Source organism: Oncorhynchus tshawytscha, linkage group LG14 (assembly GCF_018296145.1).
Source record: "Oncorhynchus tshawytscha isolate Ot180627B linkage group LG14, Otsh_v2.0, whole genome shotgun sequence".
NCBI classification, from domain to species: Eukaryota; Metazoa; Chordata; class Actinopteri; order Salmoniformes; family Salmonidae; genus Oncorhynchus; species Oncorhynchus tshawytscha.
The window spans coordinates 13004662-13022880 of NC_056442.1; the positions used below are offsets into that span (position 1 = coordinate 13004662).

The window sequence follows — 18219 nt, forward strand, 5'->3', positions numbered from 1 at the left end:
CAACCTGCTGTCTATCTCCCTGTCTGCCCTCTGCTACAGGACCCACTGGGGCCACACACCCCTCCCTCTCCCATCATGGGGCAGAAGCCATTGCAGTTGATCGAGATCAAAGCCAGGGGGCGCTTCGGCTGTGTGTGGAAGGCTCAACTCCTCAATGACTACGTGGCTGTCAAGGTCTTCCCCATTCAGGTATGAGTTGGATGTTGAGGTACACTGTTGATGTAAAAATTACTTTATATAGATAATTGATTGATGTTTAGCTCTGTTCTAGGAAGTTGGCTTGAGCCTCCTGTTTTATGGGACCGAAGTGCCCCATGAAATACTATTAGTGATTGTGGTCATATCTGTGCATCACACAAGGTGAAATAGCTAATATATACCATTCAGCAGATGCTTTTATCCAAAGCAACTTAGTCATGTGCGCAAACATTTTCCGTATGGGCGGTCGCGGGAATCAAACCCACAATCCTGCCGTAGTAAGCGCCGTCCTCTACCAGCTGAGCTACAGAGAACCTAACGTTGTGTGTTGGTGTGTCACCTGCAGGACAAGCTGTCATGGCAGAACGAGTATGAGATCTACAGCCTGACTGGGATGAAACACGAGAACCTGCTCCACTTTATCGGTGTGGAGAAGAGAGGCAACAACATGGACATAGACCTCTGGCTCATAACAGCCTATCACGACAACGTATGTCCATAACTTGATTGTCCATTAAAATGTACATTTGTCTATTTCAGGGATCATCAACTGGAATCAGAGAGGATGGTCAGGGGGCCGGAACATAATTACAAATAATTTGTAGACTGCAAATTGACCGCAAGAAGCCCAAACAGATACACTACTGTTCAAAAGTTTGGGGTCACTTAGAAATGTCCTTGTTTTTGAAAGAAAAGCAAAAAAATTGGTCCATTAAAATAGCATCAAATTGATCAGAAATACAGTGTAGACATTGTTAATGATGTAAATTACTATTGTAGCTGGAAGCGGCTGATTTTGAATGGGATATCTACATTGTTGTACAGAGGCCCATTATCAGCAACCATCACTCCTGTGTTCCAAAGCCACATTGTGTTAGCTAATCCAAGTTTATATTTGTAAAAGGCTAATTGATCATTAGAAAACCGTTTTGAAATTATGTTAGCACAGCTGAAAATTTGAGAAACAGACGCCACACAAGTCCTCAACTGCTCAATTGCCAAGAAACTGAAGATCTCGTACAACGTTGTGTTCTACTGCCTTAACAGAACAGTGCAAACTGTCTCAAACCAGAATAGAAAGAGGAGTGGGAGGCCCTGGTGCACAACTGAGCAAGGGGACAAGTACATTACAGTGTCTAGTTTGAGAAACAGACGCCTCACAAGTCCTCAACTGGCAGCTTCGTTAAATAGTACCAGCAAAACACCAGTCTCAACGTCAACAGTGAAGAGGCGACTCCGGGATCCTGGCCTTATAGACAATTTCTCTGTCCAGTGTCCGTGTTCTTTTGCCCATCTTAATATTTTATTTTTGTTGGCCAGTCTGAGATATGGCTTTTTCTTTGCAACTCTGCCTAGAAGGCCAGCATCCCAGAGTCGCCTCTTCACTGTTGACATTGAGACTGGTGTTTTGCTTGCACTATTTTCTCAGAACAAGAATAAACTGACAAGTTTCAGAAGAAAGTTGTTTCTGGCCATTTTGAGGCTAATTGAACCCACAAATGCTGATGCTCCAGATACTCAACTAGTCTAAAGATGGCAGTTTTATTTCTTCTTTAATCAGAACAACAGTTTTCAGCTGGCTAACATAATTGCAAAGGGGTTTTCTAATGCTCAATTAGCCTTTGAAAATTATAAACTTTAATTAGCTAACACAATGTTGCTGATAATGGGCCTCTGTACAGCAATGTAGACATTCCATTCAAAAATCTGCCATTTCCAGCTACAATAGTCTTTTACAACATTAATAATGTCTACACAGTATTTCTGATCAATTTAATGTTATTTTAATGGACAAAAAAAAAATCATTTTCTTTTGAAAACAAGGACATTTCTAAGTGACCCCAAGCTTTTGAACATTAAGAGTATATTTGACACAAAAAAAAAAAACTTGCTTACATTTGTATACGATCACATATTATGCGTGGGAATACTTTGGAAGAGATTTCCAAAATTAAAATCACTTGGAGCTGAAAAGACCACCCATAAATAGTCTCAGACAACTTGGGGGGGAGCAAATAAAATGTGCCTGCGTGTCGCCAGTTGGGGAACCCTGGTCTATTTGTTCTTAACCCTCAACCGACCAAACACCACAGGAGACTGGTGGGAGGAGCTATAGGAGGACGGACTATCGTAACAACTGGAATGGAATAAATGGTTCCACATCAAACATATGGAAACCACTTGTTTCACTTCATTCCATTAATTCCATTCCAGCCATTACAATAAACCTGTCCCCCTATAGCTCCTCCTACCAGCCTGCTCTGCCACACATATACCAAGAGGAAGCAGCACAGGGTCAGCCCCTGAAGCGGGTTTCCAATGACTGGCAACAACAGGTTGTCTGTCTGCCCTCCAGTGGTTGGACAGTGTTACTACAACTATGTTATCCCCCCCTCCTCCCATGTCACAGCTGAAGCAGGATCAGAGATGTCAAATTAACCAATGTCCTAATTTTCCTGCGCACAATCCTACAGGGTGAATAGAGAAAAGACTAACACTCATTGTGTTTCCCCCATAGGGCTCTCTGACTGATTACCTGAAGGCCAACGTGGTGTCATGGAACGAGCTGTGCCACATCTCCCAGACCTTGGCCCGTGGCCTGGCCTATCTCCACGAGGACATCCCTGGGCTGAAGGACGGACACAAGCCCGCCGTCGCACACAGGTGGGTAGGGTGTGGTATCCGCCGGGCCCGGTCCTACCTTGAATTTTTAAAACCGTTATTGTTCGCGGAGGGGGGGGGCACTCTCTTTCTCTCTCTCTCTCTCTCTCTCTCTCATCACTCTCTTTCTGGCTCCAACAGGGACATGAAGAGCAAGAATGTGCTTCTGAAGAACAACCTGACAGCCTGCATAGCGGACTTCGGCCTGGCCCTGAAGTTTGAAGCTGGGAAGTCAGCAGGAGACACCCACGGCCAGGTAAAATAGTGACGCTGGTTATTCTGATGCTGTATTAACCTGCAGAAAGAGCAGACTCTGTCAAGACGTTATCCGCAAATGTTGTGATACTGTAGTTCACTTCAAAATCAAATACATTTTCAGACTTCAAAAGCGGTGTAATATCCCACGATTGAGGTCCGTAAGAGGCGTGTAAATATCGGACAAACGTTGATTTCGGAGTGAACTATGACCTTAGGGCAGTGTGTTGTTGACATGAGACAGAGTATAACCTTGTGTTATGCTTCTCCAGGTGGGCACGAGGCGCTACATGGCCCCTGAGGTGCTGGAGGGGGCCATCAACTTCCAGAGAGACTCCTTCCTGAGGATAGACATGTACGCCATGGGGCTGGTGCTGTGGGAGCTGACCGCTCGCTGCACCGCTGCAGACGGTGAGAGAAAAATGTGTGTGTGTGTGTGTCCTCGTGTGTTTGCAATGGGTATGTTGACCTTGTGCGTCTCAGTAAGGATCAGTGACACGGCCGACTGCTGACTCCATGTGGAGCTGACGGAAGTGACCAGAATACCTACAGTGCCGAATGTGATCCCAAAGGACTCACCGTGTGTTTGTGTGTGTGTGTGTTTTCTCTGTATTCTCATGCAGTGTGTGTGTGTGTTTTGTTGCAGGTCCTGTGGATGAGTACACACTGCCCTTCGAGGAGGAGGTCGGCCAGCACCCGTCTCTAGAGGACATGCAGGAGGTGGTGGTCCACAAGAAGCTACGGCCCTGCCTCAGAGAGTGCTGGCAGAAACACATAGTGAGTGAAGACCAGTGGTGGTCAATTGTCATTCTCGAGTAAAAGTAAAGATACCTTCTTGGAAAATGACTCAAGTGAAAGTCGCCCAGTAAAAACTGAGTAAAAGTCTAAAAGTATTTGGTTTTAAATATACTCAAAAGTAAATGGAATTGCTAAAATATATTTAAGTATTAAAAGTTTTTAAAAAATCACATTTTAAGCAAATCATTTTCCTGTCAAAATGTAACGAGTACTTTTGGGTGTCAGAGAAAATGTATGGATTATAAAGTACATTGTTTTATTTAAGAATGTATTAAAGTAAAAGTTGGCAAAAATATAAATAGTAAAGGACAGATACCACAAAAAACGACCTAAGTAGTACTTAGGTATTTCAGTGGTACTCTGGGCAGAGCAAAATTCAGTTGGTGTACAGTAACCGAAAAAGGTTGGAAACCAAATGGATTAGAACATAGAGCTAGCAACATCAGGGTTATGGGTTCAGTTCCTGCGTATGATAAAAGCTTCTGCTTAAATGACCATATATACTCTTATGCTTGTCCCAGGGCCTTGTGATGCTGTGTGAGACCATCGAGGAGTGCTGGGATCACGAGGCCGAGGCGAGGCTCTCGGCAGGCTGCGTGGAGGAACGCATCATCCAGATGCAACGCCAGACCAACATCATCGCCCCCGAGGAGATTGTCACCGTCGTCACCATGGTGACCAACGTGGACTTCCCTCCCAAAGAGTCCAGCCTATGAATGGACGAACATTGACTGGACGTGTCAGGTGGTGGACATGGAGCTATTTTGATTGGATGTTTTCAGGTATACATTGATCAACCAGAGTGGCCCGTTCAGGATCATGAACTCTGGATGATCCCGGGTTAAACTCTGACCCCTGACCCCCTCAGATGGGTGTGCTGGCGTGGTGTTGTTTTAGTGCTGTGCGCTACACTACTGTCATTCAGGAAATACCTGGCTGTGCCCAACAACACTGGTTTGGTTTCAACCCACTTCATAGTATCATGATGTGTTGGACTCCCATAGCGAGCCTCAAACTGTCAAAACGAATCCTTCAAAAGAACACTAGGTCGTAACAAAACCCTGTGAGCTGGGCAAAAGGGATATTTTATATATGAAGAAAACACTAGGACCTCCTAACAGACTTCTGTTCTATTTTCTAAGAAAAAGAAGAGGAAGAGTATGGACTCTACAAGACGAAGTCTCACAGCTCAGAAAAGAAAAGGGCAACTTGTTTTAAAATTCCTTTGCTGTTTTCTTTCTGTGTTTATATGATAATGATAATGACAATTGTAATGCCAATAAGAAACAGCTTCTGAATGTCACGTGTACTGCTGCTGTACATAATATCAAAACAATGGTAATCAAGGTTTATTTTAGGGGGGGGGGGATCCATTTCCAAGCATTACTACTTCGAAAGCAAAACCATAGACCTCCCTCAAGTCAACACGGTATACCTCAGTTCCATCTTCATTACAACACTACAACCATAGAAGTAGAACTACTATTGTTTCTAGTTCTGCTAATTCTATTTCTATGATTACAACAATCTCTGTAAACTATTCAGATGACATCATTACTTTGGTATTATTGAACTATATACTGTACAGCTGTGGCAGGTGAAAATATAATAATTATCACCACAGTTTTTAAAACTAGTCTGCGGAGAGATGTATGACCATGCATTTACGCGAGCCTTCTTGTTTTTCTTTGCGAGAATTCTTTTTGAGCATTATTTTGTCCTTCCTTGCTGTTTTAATTTGTTTTTATTGTAAACATTTTAATCCTACATTTTAAGAGTATTTCAATAACCCCCTAAGTCATTGAAAATGATATAATTTTTTTAAAACACTTATTTTGGCTTGCTGTGTCAACCGAATATTTAATGATGTGAGCATGCCTTTTGGTTATCCTTTGATCTTATTTTTAAAAAAGCTCAGGAAGCTACTCTTCTGTCTCTCTTGACTCCCTAGGTATTACCCATCTTTATCTCCCAGTCCCTAGCTACTACCCTTCTGTCTCACCCTGTCTGTAGCTACTACCCTTCTGTCTCACCCTGTCTGTAGCTACTACCCTTCTGTCTCACCCTGTCTGTAGCTACTACCCTTCTTTCTCACCCTGTCTGTAGCTACCCTGTCTGTAGCTACTTTCTGTCTGAGGCACTACCTTCTGTCTCTCCCTGTCTGTAGCTACTACCCTTCTGTCTCACCCTGTCTGTAGCTACTACCCTTCTGTCTCACCCTGTCTGTAGCTTCTGTCTCACCCTTCTGTCTCACCCTGTCTGTAGCTACTACCCTTCTGTCTCACCCTGTCTGTAGCTGCTACCCTTCTGTCTCACCCTGTCTGTAGCTACTACCCTTCTGTCTCACCCTGTCTGTAGCTACTACCCTTCTGTCTGTAGCTACACCCTTCTGTACCTGTCTGTAGCTGCCCCTTCTGTCTCACCCTGTCTGTAGCTGCTACCCTTCTGTCTCACCCTGTCTGTAGCTACTACCCTTCTGTCTCCCCTATCTGTAGCTACTACCCTTCTGTCTCACCCTGTCTGTAGCTACTACCCTTCTGTCTCACCCTGTCTGTAGCTACTACCCTTCTGTCTCACCCTGTCTGTAGCTACTACCCTTCTGTCTCACCCTGTCTGTAGCTACTACCCTTCTGTCTCACCCTGTCTGTAGCTACTACCCTTCTGTCTCACCCTGTCTGTAGCTACTACCCTTCTGTCTCACCCTGTCTGTAGCTACTACCCTTCTGTCTCACCCTGTCTGTAGCTACTACCCTTCTGTCTCTCCCTGTCTATAGCTACTACCCTTCTGTCTCTCCCTGTCTGTAGCTTCTACCCTTCTGTCTCACCCTGTCTGTAGCTGCTACCCTTCTGTCTCACCCTGTCTGTAGCTACTACCCTTCTGTCTCACCCTGTCTGTAGCTACTACCCTTATGTCTCTCACAGTTCCTAGCTACTAACCTTCTGTCTCTCCAGTCCCTAACTACTACCCTTCTGCTTTGAGACGCGGGTGAACCATCTCTTCCTGGTGTCATCTCAACCATAGCGTTAAAACATCTCTACTTCTAGCCTCTCTATCATCTCAACTCGGTTGAGCCTTTAATCAGTGTGACAACGTTACTACTGTAGACCCACCCTGGGCAAAACTAGGATGTCTCTCGTCATCCTTCCGGAATTTGATTTGTGAATGTGTTCCATTTCTAGCTTGTTGTATGAGTTCAGATTTGTCTTCTGGGTGACATTGACACGGATGATCTCTCTTCACACCTAGTCAGTGTTTAAACTGGAACTACAACAACGTTCAGGGATTCAATACTATGCTTTTCAGTAATTACTACAGTATATGCAACTCGTGCAGAATGGTGCAAGTGCGTACGTACTTGCATTGCTGCAGGAGCGACTTTCACACCACTGTAGCATTTTTTTAAACAGTTAATCTTGTCTATTGATCTTTTAATTATTTGCAGACCTGAGCTTTTGAGTATTAGACAGAGAGCAGGTGGGCAGGTGCCAAATCAAACTATTACTTTACCTCTTATCTGAAAGACAGTGGTACGGACTTAGGGAAGGCCCAACTGCATTATTAGATTGTGTCTGTACTCTCGGGGTAAAGGCTGCAGTTGGCCAGTGGTCTCTCAGCGGATGTAGGCTCTATCACAATTTGTCTTTCCTTGGTTCCTCACATCCTGTCGCCTTGCCTAATATGGTTGAGGAGGAGGAGAGGGGATGTGAGGATTCAAGGACATTTTAATTGAGAAAGCCGTAGAATGGTGGCCGTTACTGTGAATCCCCCCCCTACACACTGGAACCCTGTAGTGCTCAGCAATACAACTAGCAGGCAAAGGGCATTGGAGGAAGAGTGGAAGGGGCACGCGTTTCCAAGCAGTTAGCGGTGAACCAACAATCAGATATACAATCACTACAGTACTGCTGCATTATTTTGATTGTCGTATGTGCTTTTGAGAAAAAATAAATATGTAGCCATGATGTGATCCTCTGATTTCTGGTATTTTGAGGGTATAATTTTGTGTACCTGATTTTTATTTTTCAACCACAGCTACTTGTACAGAGATGATTTCACTGTACAGGCGTTTTAAACCCCAAACCACACTACAATCTTCTTAGTTGATCAGACCTTGGCCTTCTTGTGAGAGGTGATTTTATTTCAGATCAACTTCAGAAAGCCGAATAACATTTGACTTCAGATTGACTGGAAATATTGAAATGCACATTATGTAAATATACATGTCATATTTAGATTGTAGTTGATGGATATAGCATGAGGTTGTTTCTATTGTTTTTAGAATATATCACAAAGAAGCAAAAAAATCCCTGATGAATTCATTATTCCATAATAAGATTTGACCTGTTTATTTTTTTTATTGTTTCAATTTATGACCCAAATGGCCCAAAACGGTCACTCTTCCTTCCACAGATGAGACTCATTTCTTTCTAAGGTGGTCTGATAAATTCCCTCAAATGAAACCCTGAATCAATAGTTTTACCATTTTCACACTACTGAGGTGAGCCGAACCGAGTCGGACTGGGGTGGCCTGGTTAAGCATCCACCATAGTTGCTGAAAATGACATTGTGATCGGAAAATATCAGAGCCAGCAAATGATGGTTTGGGTTGGCTCAGTAGTGTGAAACCGGTCATTGTTTTACCTCAGACATCCTAGCTCAGACCCCAGATGTTACTGTACAGCATTGAGATACCATTGCTACAATATTCCAGCAGTGTTGCAAGAATGTTATCCCTTGTATGTGACCAGCAGACCGTGTTTTCTGTAACACACTTCCTCTCAAAACAACACTAAAGCTAAACCTAGGTTAGCTTCAGTTCTGTATTTGCTGATAGTCAAACAGTGTGACTTGGCACAAATGACTGTTCAATTGGCTAGTGGACTTGCCAATCATTTTTATGCTTTGCAAGTTATTTAACAAACTTTTTCAGATGCCTGGTTGGAAGTGGATGTTAAATATTGTACAGAGAAATTGTATGCTATTGTCCCTAAAATAAAGTATAGTGACTGCTCATTGCTGCTGATGTCCATCTGATATCTGCGAATTGTTTTTACCTAATAATGTTGGTGCTGAAAACAGACCACTAGATGGCAGCATTTAGCATTGAATGGGTTTCATCTTCATGCGTCACTATAACAAGTATGGGTCATACACTGATGAAAAAAAAGCTTGACTTTATTCAATAAGTAGAGCCAAATCATTCTATTTACACACAGAGAATATACACGTGGGGGAAAAATTTTGATCAGGTCATTCATTGTCAGTCTGTGAGGGGATGGTTCGGGGTCCCATGTCTTTCAGTGGTTGTCCAAAACCAACCCTCAAACTGGACTCAATATTAAAGAATATTACCTTTTTGACAAGCATATCGACTCTCTTCAAACTGAAAGAAAACCTTTCTTCAATATTGATGCAGATACCTTAAGAATTATCTATAGAAACCTATGATGGATAGTGTGCAGGAAATTGTCTTCTACTGAGATGATGATATGCGGGACTCACCTTGATGACAACTTGCTTGTCAAAATGATGTATAAAATTGGATTTCCTCTGGAGGAACTTAATTAGAAAGAAAATGTGGTGTAAATGTATGTACAGTCATTCCCAGCAATAATATACCCGCTTTTGCGTAACCTTCTGTTCATACATCCTTACCATTGTGAACCATTTGAAAGTTTAAAGGTTCTACATCGTAGATGTCATTCAAGTGTTTTGTCGCAATTATCAGGCAAAGTTCATGAATGGACAGACCTGGAGGGGAAATCAGGCCAAATCATTGATGTGTAATAAGAAAGTAACCCTGCCTCACAATCTATTGAATAAATCCTAACTTTTTTTTGTTACTCATTCACTATGATAACTGAAGTTCCGAGCTCAACACAGTCTTGCTCACTGTCTCATAACTACAGCACCAGTAAGCAGTGGTTGGGGAAAGTATAGTGATAGTAGTAGCAGGCTTTAAATTACCATGGAGTATGATTGCATTGGAGTTCACCATACACAGCAGACTTGGGCAGAACATCATTGTACTTTGTAGTTTATTTCAAATGCCAACTTTGAGAACCAACTAAAGGCAACTATTTCCTTTTGAAATTCAAATACAGGTCTCAGAAAGACAAATAATATTTGAAAGTATTTTGAATAGCTCTCAGAAAGACAAATAATATTTGAAGGTATTTGAATATATGCAATTATTTGAAAATATATATGTTTTATTTATTTTTTTATTTCACCTTTATTTAACCAGGTAGGCAAGTTGAGAACAAGTTCTCATTTACAATTGCGACCTGGCCAAGATAAAGCAAAGCAGTTCGACACATACAACGACACAGAGTTACAAATGGAGTAAAACAAACATACAGTCAATAATACAGTATAAACAAGTCTATATACGATGTGAGCAAATGAGGTGAGATAAGGGAGGTAAAGGCAAAAAAAGGCAATGGTGGCAAAGTAAATACAATATAGCAAGTAAAACACTGGAATGGTAGATTTGCAAATGGAAGAATGTGCAAAGTAGAAAAATAATCGGGTGCAAAGGAGCTAAATTAATTAATTAATTAAATACAGTAGGGAAAGAGGTAGTTGTTTGGGCTAAATTATAGGTGGTGCAGTAATCTGTGAGCTGCTCTGACAGTTGGTGCTTAAAGCTAGTGAGGGAGATAAGTGTTTCCAGTTTCAGAGATTTTTGTAGTTCGTTCCAGTCATTGGCAGCAGAGAACTGGAAGGAGAGGCGGCCAAAGAAAGAATTGGTTTTGGGGGTGACTAGAGAGATATACCTGCTGGAGCGTGTGCTACAGGTGGGAGATGCTATGGTGACCAGCGAGCTGAGATAAGGGGGGACTTTACCTAGCAGGGTCTTGTAGATGACATGGAGCCAGTGGGTTTGGCGACGAGTATGAAGCGAGGGCCAGCCAACGAGAGCGTACAGGTTGCAATGGTGGGTAGTATATGGGGCTTTGGTGACAAAACGGATTGCACTGTGATAGACTGCATCCAATTTGTTGAGTAGGGTATTGGAGGCTATTTTGTAAATTACATCGCCAAAGTCGAGGATTGGTAGGATGGTCAGTTTTACAAGGATATGTTATGCAGCATGAGTGAAGGATGCTTTGTTGCGAAATAGGAAGCCAATTCTAGATTTAACTTTGGATTGGAGATGTTTGATATGGGTCTGGAAGGAGAGTTTACAGTTTAACCAGACACCTAAGTATTTGTAGTTGTCCACGTATTCTAAGTCAGAGCCGTCCAGAGTAGTGATGTTGGACAGGCGGGCAGGTGCAGGTAGCGATCGGTTGAAGAGCATGCATTTAGTTTTACTTGTATTTAAGAGCAATTGGAGGCCACGGAAGGAGAGTTGTATGGCATTGAAGCTTGCCTGGAGGGTTGTTAACACAGTGTCCAAAGAAGGGCCAAGAAGTATACAGAATATATGATCATGGTTTGGAGGGCCTTCAGTTATCAATCAATCAAATGTGTTTATAAAGCCCTTTTTTACATCAGCCGATGTCAAAGTGCTGTACAGAAACTCAGCCTAAAACCCAAAACAGCAAGCAATGCAGATGTCGAAGCACGGTAGCTAGGAAAAACTCCCTAGAAAAGCAGGAAGCTAGGAAGAAACCTAGAGAGGAACCAGGCTTTGAGGGGTGGCCAGTTCTCTTCTGGCTGTGCTGGGTGGAGATTATAACAGTACATGGCCAAGATGTTCAAATGTTCATAGATGACCAGTCAAATAATAATCACAGTGGTTGTAGAGGGTGCAACAGGTCAGCACCTCAGCAATAAATGTCAGTTGGCTTTTCATAGCCAATCATTCAGAGTTAGAGACAGCAGGTGCGGTACAGAGAGTCGAAAACAGCAGGTCCGGGACAAAGTAGCACGTCCGGTGAACAGGTCAGGGTTGCGTAGCTGCAGGCAGAACAGTTGAAACTGGAGCAGCAGCATGACCAGGTGGACTGGGGACAGCAAGGAGTCATCAGACCAGGTAGTCATGAAATACTCTGGATATAACAGACAGACCCTAGCCCCCGACACAAACTATTGCAGCATAATTACTGGAGGCTGAGACAGGAAGGGTCGGGAGAGTTATGAATCTTAATTATATAGCTTAAAATGAAATACTTCATGATTAAAGAAAATTTTAGAAGAAAAAAAATGTACAACCTCTTAGGGAGCATGAACCGGTGAAATTGCAGTGTGAAATTCAAAATACAAAAATCGTAGTATTAAACATTCATGAAAATACAAGTGTCATACATAATTCAAAAGCTTAACTTCGTGTTAATCCAACCTCGTTTTCAGATTTCAAAAAGGCTTTACGGCGAAAGCATACCATGCAATTATCTGAGGACAGTGCCCCACATCAAAATACTTTTTCAACCAGCACAGGCATCACAAATAGCAATTAAATAAATCATTTACCTTTGAAGATCTTCCTCTGTTTGCAATCCCAAGGGCCCCAGCTACACAATGAATGGTCGTTCTGTTCGATAAAGTCCTTCTTTATATCCAAAAAGTCTGTTTAGTTGGCGCCAATGATCTCAATAATCCACTGGTTCAACATGCATACAAACTAATCAAAAAAGTTACGGGTAACGTTCATCCAAACAAGTCAAACGATGTTTCTAATTAATCCTCAGGTATTCTAATATCAAAATAAATTACTGTTGACATCTAGTGGAAGCCATAGGAACTGCAATCTGGGAGGATTTATTTTGTATATCCCATAGGCTAGCATTGAAATGGCCTGTGACCTCAAAAAATTGTTATTCTGGATTTGTTTTCCTCGGGTTTTCGCCTACCATATCAGTACTATTATACTCAGAGACATTATTTGAACAGTTCTAGAAACCTCAGAGTGTTTTCTATCCAATGATACCATATGTGCATATCCTAGCTTCTGGGCCTGAGTAACAGGCAGTTTACTTTGAGCACATCAGTCATTCAAAATTCTGAACAATAACCAGTATGCTAAAGAAGTTTTTAAACATAAACATTTATCAATCGAAGTAATGGAAAGTAATACAAATGTAAACCAAAAATATTTTATTTTATTATAGAACATTTATTTTTCTGAATTTCTTTACATCATGGTCATATCCTATGGTTCTTTAACAGTCATTTTAGATGGTGGTTAATTAATTTAAGATGGTGATTGCATTTGATAAGCATCCATCACAAATGTTTTGTCACTCCTTGAGCAACGGTCAGGCCTGAATGATCTACCAGCGATGCTGAAGACCCGTTCCACTGGGTTTGAGAATGCAGGGACATGGAGGTACATTGCAGTCAAGCGAGGATCAAGAAGAGCTGACAGCTTCTAGACACACTTTTGCTCAAAAGGAGAGAGATGCTTCTCCACAGACACTTTAGAGAGAATGGGTTTTTCTGTTCTTCACCAAAACATTGTACAAGTTGTAGCAACAAGCTGAATTGCAGGTACAACTGGGTTATAATTTAACACAAAAATAAAATAAACAAAAGACACAAGGGTAGCACTTTATAACAGCTCCACACAATAAAGCAATTATAATGTGGCCTCATCTAAAGTGTGGGTTATTTATACTTTATAAATACTTTATTAATAATGTTTTGAGTGACCAGTGTAATTTCTCTCCAAATGATGGACATGCCATTCGTTGATATTCCAGGTGTACCTAATGCTCCTTAATGTCTGAAAATAGCCTAAAACATATCAAAGCACGTTCACGTCATGACGGAAACTCTGGACCTCCGAGTTAAAATTAAAGTAAGTTATTTGCGTAGACTTCCTGTTTGTTGATTCCGATACTTCCCAAGTGGGAAACTCGGGTATCATCTTTCTACAACGAGTAAGCAAGTCAGAAATGTCAGAGTTTCCGGCATGAAGTGAAAGGGCTTGTTCAGAGAAATGGCGCGTTCCACAGCTGAGGCAAGACGATGCAACAACCAATGGTTGCGTACCACGTTATTGACTGTGTCATAGACTGATTAATTGCTGTAACATGTGATGTGGTGAGATGATACTTAAAATACCCATCCATTATACAGTAACTTCCCACTTGTAATTCTAATTCTCAAGTTTCACTTGAGGGTCAATCAAGTGAAACTTTCTAGTTGGAATGTCGGATTCACCTTGGGGTCATGATCGGGGCTGTACCAAATGTTTGATGTATTATAATAATTGATTATGCTTATGTTGTATTAATAGAAGGGGAGGGGTTATAAGACCCCTCCCTCCTTACATGTATGGGGTCCTAGACTACAGATTAACAATATATATATTCATTATAAAGGTTTAATATTGTTCCACAGTTTTTTCTAGTCTCTGCCTCTTATAAAGAAACGGTCTGAGAAATGTGTGACTGTGAGACAGAACTCTGCAGGGGAGTGTAAGAGATAAGAGTCTAGTCAGACATTCCACAATAAATCAACTTGGGGAGTGGACATTTACTGCTGAGCTTTTAGGTAACACTGAAACTCTTGTTTATATAGCTGTGTAGGCATGAGTTTGGTGTCATGAGTAGAAGGTAATGATGTAAGTAATTCATGACATCACTAAGATATATGACTGTTGGCATAATAAAACAACTCGGACCCTTTTCTATTTTGCAGAACTTACTCAGAAACATGCGTGCTATGTTCCTGTTGTCAACTTCTGTCTGCAATTGCATTTTAATAAAGATTTTTGAATGATTTAATAAAAGATATTGTCTGAATGCTAATTTCACCAATGATTGACAAGGAACGAACCACAACAGGAACTAGGAACTCAGTTACATTTCTAACCAAGTAATTGTTCAGTATTAACATTATCATACATTGTGTGAGCAATTGGTAGTGAAAAAAATAACAATGACAAAAAAACATTATAAATAGACAGGATGTTGCAAATAGCTTATTAGCAGCATAAATAATGCGGCGTTCATGTCACTAGTCGGAACTAGGAAACTCAGAAATGTCAACCTTGATACGATTGTGTCTTAAGCTAGCTATTTTAAGATGAATGCACTAATTGTAAGTTGCTCTGGATAAGTGTCCTAAAATGTTAAAATTAATATGTGAAATCCATAGATTAGGGCCTAATGAACAATTTCAACTAACTGATTTTCGCATATGAAATGTAACTCAGTAAAATTGAAGAAATTGTTGAATGTTGCATATATATTTTTGTTCAGTACATATCGTGCATTTGGAAAGTATTCTCACCCATTGACCTTTTCCAAAATGTTGTTATGTTCCAGTCTTACTCTAAAATGTATTAAAATGTTTAAGAGACTTGTCCCGAAGCCACACCTGCGTTATCTTGGCTGTGTGCTTAGCGTTGCTGTCCTGTTGGAAGGTGAACCTTCACCCCAGTCTGAGGTCTTGTGCGCTCTGGAGCAGGTTTTCATCAAAGATCTCTCTGTACTTTGCTCCGTTCACTCTGTTTGCGTGTGTACGGACCACTTAAAGTATTTAGTGATATGGACATCGAGGAACTTGAAGCTCTCGACCCGCTCCACTGCAGCCCTGTCGATGAAGATGGGGGCGTGCTCGTCCAACGCCGTTTCCTGTAGTCCACGATAAGCTTCTTGGTCTTACTGACGTTGAGGTAAAGACTGTTGTCCTGGCACCACACTGCCAGGTCTCTCACCTCCTACCTGAATGCTCTCTCATCGTCGCCGGTGATCAGGCCTATCACCGTCATGTCATCAACAAACTTGACGATGGTGTTGGAGTCGTGCGTGGCCTTTCAGTCGTGGGTGAACATGGTGTACAGGAGGTGTAATGGCGATTTCCTATGAAAATCCACTGGCACAGTAGAGAGCCGTCCATAACATAACAGCTTTCCGAAACGTTACTCTTTTTGGGTAAAGTTCCCATTTATTGAGCATATAAAATATAAATAGCTCCAATACACATATTCCTATACAAAAGGTGCAGAGAGATGCATTCTATATGCTGTATCTGTGATATGGTAAGAACTCCTCTCACCTGTGTTAACCCTTCCAAATCACCCGTGCACACACACACACACACACACACACACACACACACACACACACACACACACACACACACACACACACACACACACACACACACACACACACACACACACACACACACACACACACACACATGACCAGTGACCCCAACATATATTGTCCTCTAGTATACACAAATATGTATATTAGAAGCCTTTTATGGATACTATTGTAACACCTGGTAGACATCTATGGTTACCTTTTAAATTGGGAATGAATGGTTATGGGTAAAAGATGTTGTCAGTAACCATTGGTGGAAAGAAATGTACAAAACCTCATTTTCAAACAACGCATATTTTTGTTTAGTAAGTCCGCCAGATCAAAGGCAGTAGGGATGACCAGGGATGGTACCTTGATAAGTGCATGAATTTAAACCATTTTCCTGTCCTGCTAGCCATTCAAAATGTAATGAGTACTTTTGGGTGTCAGAGAAAATGTAGGAGTAAAAAGTATGTTATCTTTATGAATGTAGTGAAGTAAAAGTTGTAAAAAAATATATAAATAGTAAAGTAAAATACAGATACACACAAAAAAATGACTTAAGTACTTTAAACCATTGTCAGTAAATCATGATGGGAAGTGATTGCACCTGATGGAAGAACCCTAGTAGAGCTTCAGTTTTCTACCATTTCTTTTGAAATTGTATTTGGCTTTTGCTACCATTTATTTTGGATTTAATTTGGCTTTTGTTACCATTTCTTTGGGATTTAATTTGCATGTTACTACATACTTTTTTTGCCATTCATAACACTTGGAACTTGTTTATGCATTATTTGACCATTTACCAACCTGAAATCTGTATGACAAACAATGGACAATTAATAAATACATTTGAACTGCAACAACTCTCCTTTTTCTATGAAAATGCGAAAGGAACCAAACCTGTATTTAGGCGTTTATAGACGTGGCCTTTTAGTAGGCTATATGGAAGCCTTGCCATAACAAAGTTTTTTTATTTTATATATAATTCTGATACGGGTACGGTTTCGAATGGATTTTTGGAACAATGCAACGTATGAAGATTCTTCTGGAAACGTTTGCGCGGCATCAGTGGAACACTGTTGATTGCAATTCTCACATTGGATTGGCGTGAAGAGTGTCTTTGTGTGCGAATGTTTGATGTGACTTGGAACACAGTGGAATGCTGTGCTTAGATCGCTGTGAAGAGTATCAAAATGCACTGCATAGGCTATTGGAATTGTGGCATTACTATGAAAATTGGCTTCATCTGCAATATTGAACACATTGCATAGGTATTGGAACTGTGTAACTTTGGAATTGCAGTGAAGAGTGGCTTCGTAAGCAGTATTTGAAAGCTTTGCATATTAGATCTTTGATTTGTGGGGGTGGCTTATGAATCATTGTGGTTTGGAAGCCTTAGGAAGAAGATGCATGTTAGTTAGGTCATATGAAACGTGAATTTTGCATGATTGCTCTCTGGTGATTCACATCGAACAATATTCGTTTCTATTGGATTCATGTGAACTGTCAAAATAACTGTATTCAATGATTTTTCTATGGTACTGTGAATTGTGTTGATTGGAAAAACGAAGACAAGTGACATTTGTGGAGATAAGACATGATCTTGGGCGCCTTTGAAGATGCGCGCCTCTTGGAACGCCGTTTGGGTCTTTGCGTGTCAAAAATATACACGTCAAATAACACTATTTGTCACGTCAAATAACAGTTCTATTATAGAATGTTGTGTGTTCTGAATTTGCACGTGCAAGCCAAGCGCCACCACTACTATCAGTAGCACTGTCAAAGCTGTACAAAAAAGTCTGCAAACACCGGCCACGAACGATGCGTTTACAATACCGCATTGGTAATAAGGCATTATTTGTTCGACCGCAATTTCTGGGGTAGCTAGCTTTAGCTTGGTGCCTAGCTAACACCAATACAACCAGCCTGAAAACGATGACCAGTAGAAACTGCAGTCATTTTCATTATTCTTAGCAATGATTTAAGAATCCTTGTTGTTCGCCAATTGAGCTAGCCAGGTACTTGATGATGGTTGCCCAAAGCTAAAGTTATAAGCAGCCAGTTTGCTTCATCTTGCTAGTGAGGCTCGACCTGACCGGGGTATGGAGTTGTGAAGCTAGCCACAATAAGGACAGTGTTGCCAACTCCTCAGTAAGGAAAGTAGCTATTGGCTGTCCTAAAAGTCGCTAAATGACGTCTTCGCCTAATTTTTTATAATTAGCCAAGTGCATGTAATTGTGATGGACGCTGTATGAGAGAGGAATAATGTCGTGGGAGAGACAAAAAGTGAGTAAAAAAACACCCTAAATATATTTA

The 18219-nt window shown here is 41.2% G+C and overlaps 1 protein-coding gene and 1 long non-coding RNA gene across 6 annotated transcripts in view; one reads left to right on the forward strand and one right to left on the reverse strand.

The window, feature by feature from the left end:
- Nucleotides 1-5752, forward strand: part of LOC112266566 (activin receptor type-2A) — a 46128-nt gene extending 40376 nt beyond the window's left edge. For all 5 annotated transcript variants that reach the window (XM_024444147.2, XM_024444146.2, XM_042297052.1 and 2 more), the window contains 7 exons: nucleotides 40-189; nucleotides 545-688; nucleotides 2717-2862; nucleotides 3001-3115; nucleotides 3387-3525; nucleotides 3761-3891; nucleotides 4434-5752. In XM_024444147.2, coding sequence (XP_024299915.1) covers nucleotides 40-189; nucleotides 545-688; nucleotides 2717-2862; nucleotides 3001-3115; nucleotides 3387-3525; nucleotides 3761-3891; nucleotides 4434-4628 — 1020 coding nt within the window. In that variant the 3' untranslated portion in view covers nucleotides 4629-5752. The remainder of the gene's footprint in view (nucleotides 1-39; nucleotides 190-544; nucleotides 689-2716; nucleotides 2863-3000; nucleotides 3116-3386; nucleotides 3526-3760; nucleotides 3892-4433) is intronic.
- A 172-nt stretch (nucleotides 5753-5924) lies between these two features.
- LOC121839257 lies at nucleotides 5925-6139 on the reverse strand. The gene is made up of 2 exons (XR_006078784.1): nucleotides 6057-6139; nucleotides 5925-5995 (listed from the first exon to the last, which is right to left on the reverse strand). It is a non-coding gene; the product is annotated as an uncharacterized LOC121839257 (long non-coding RNA).
- Nucleotides 6140-18219: the final 12080 nt, after the last annotated feature.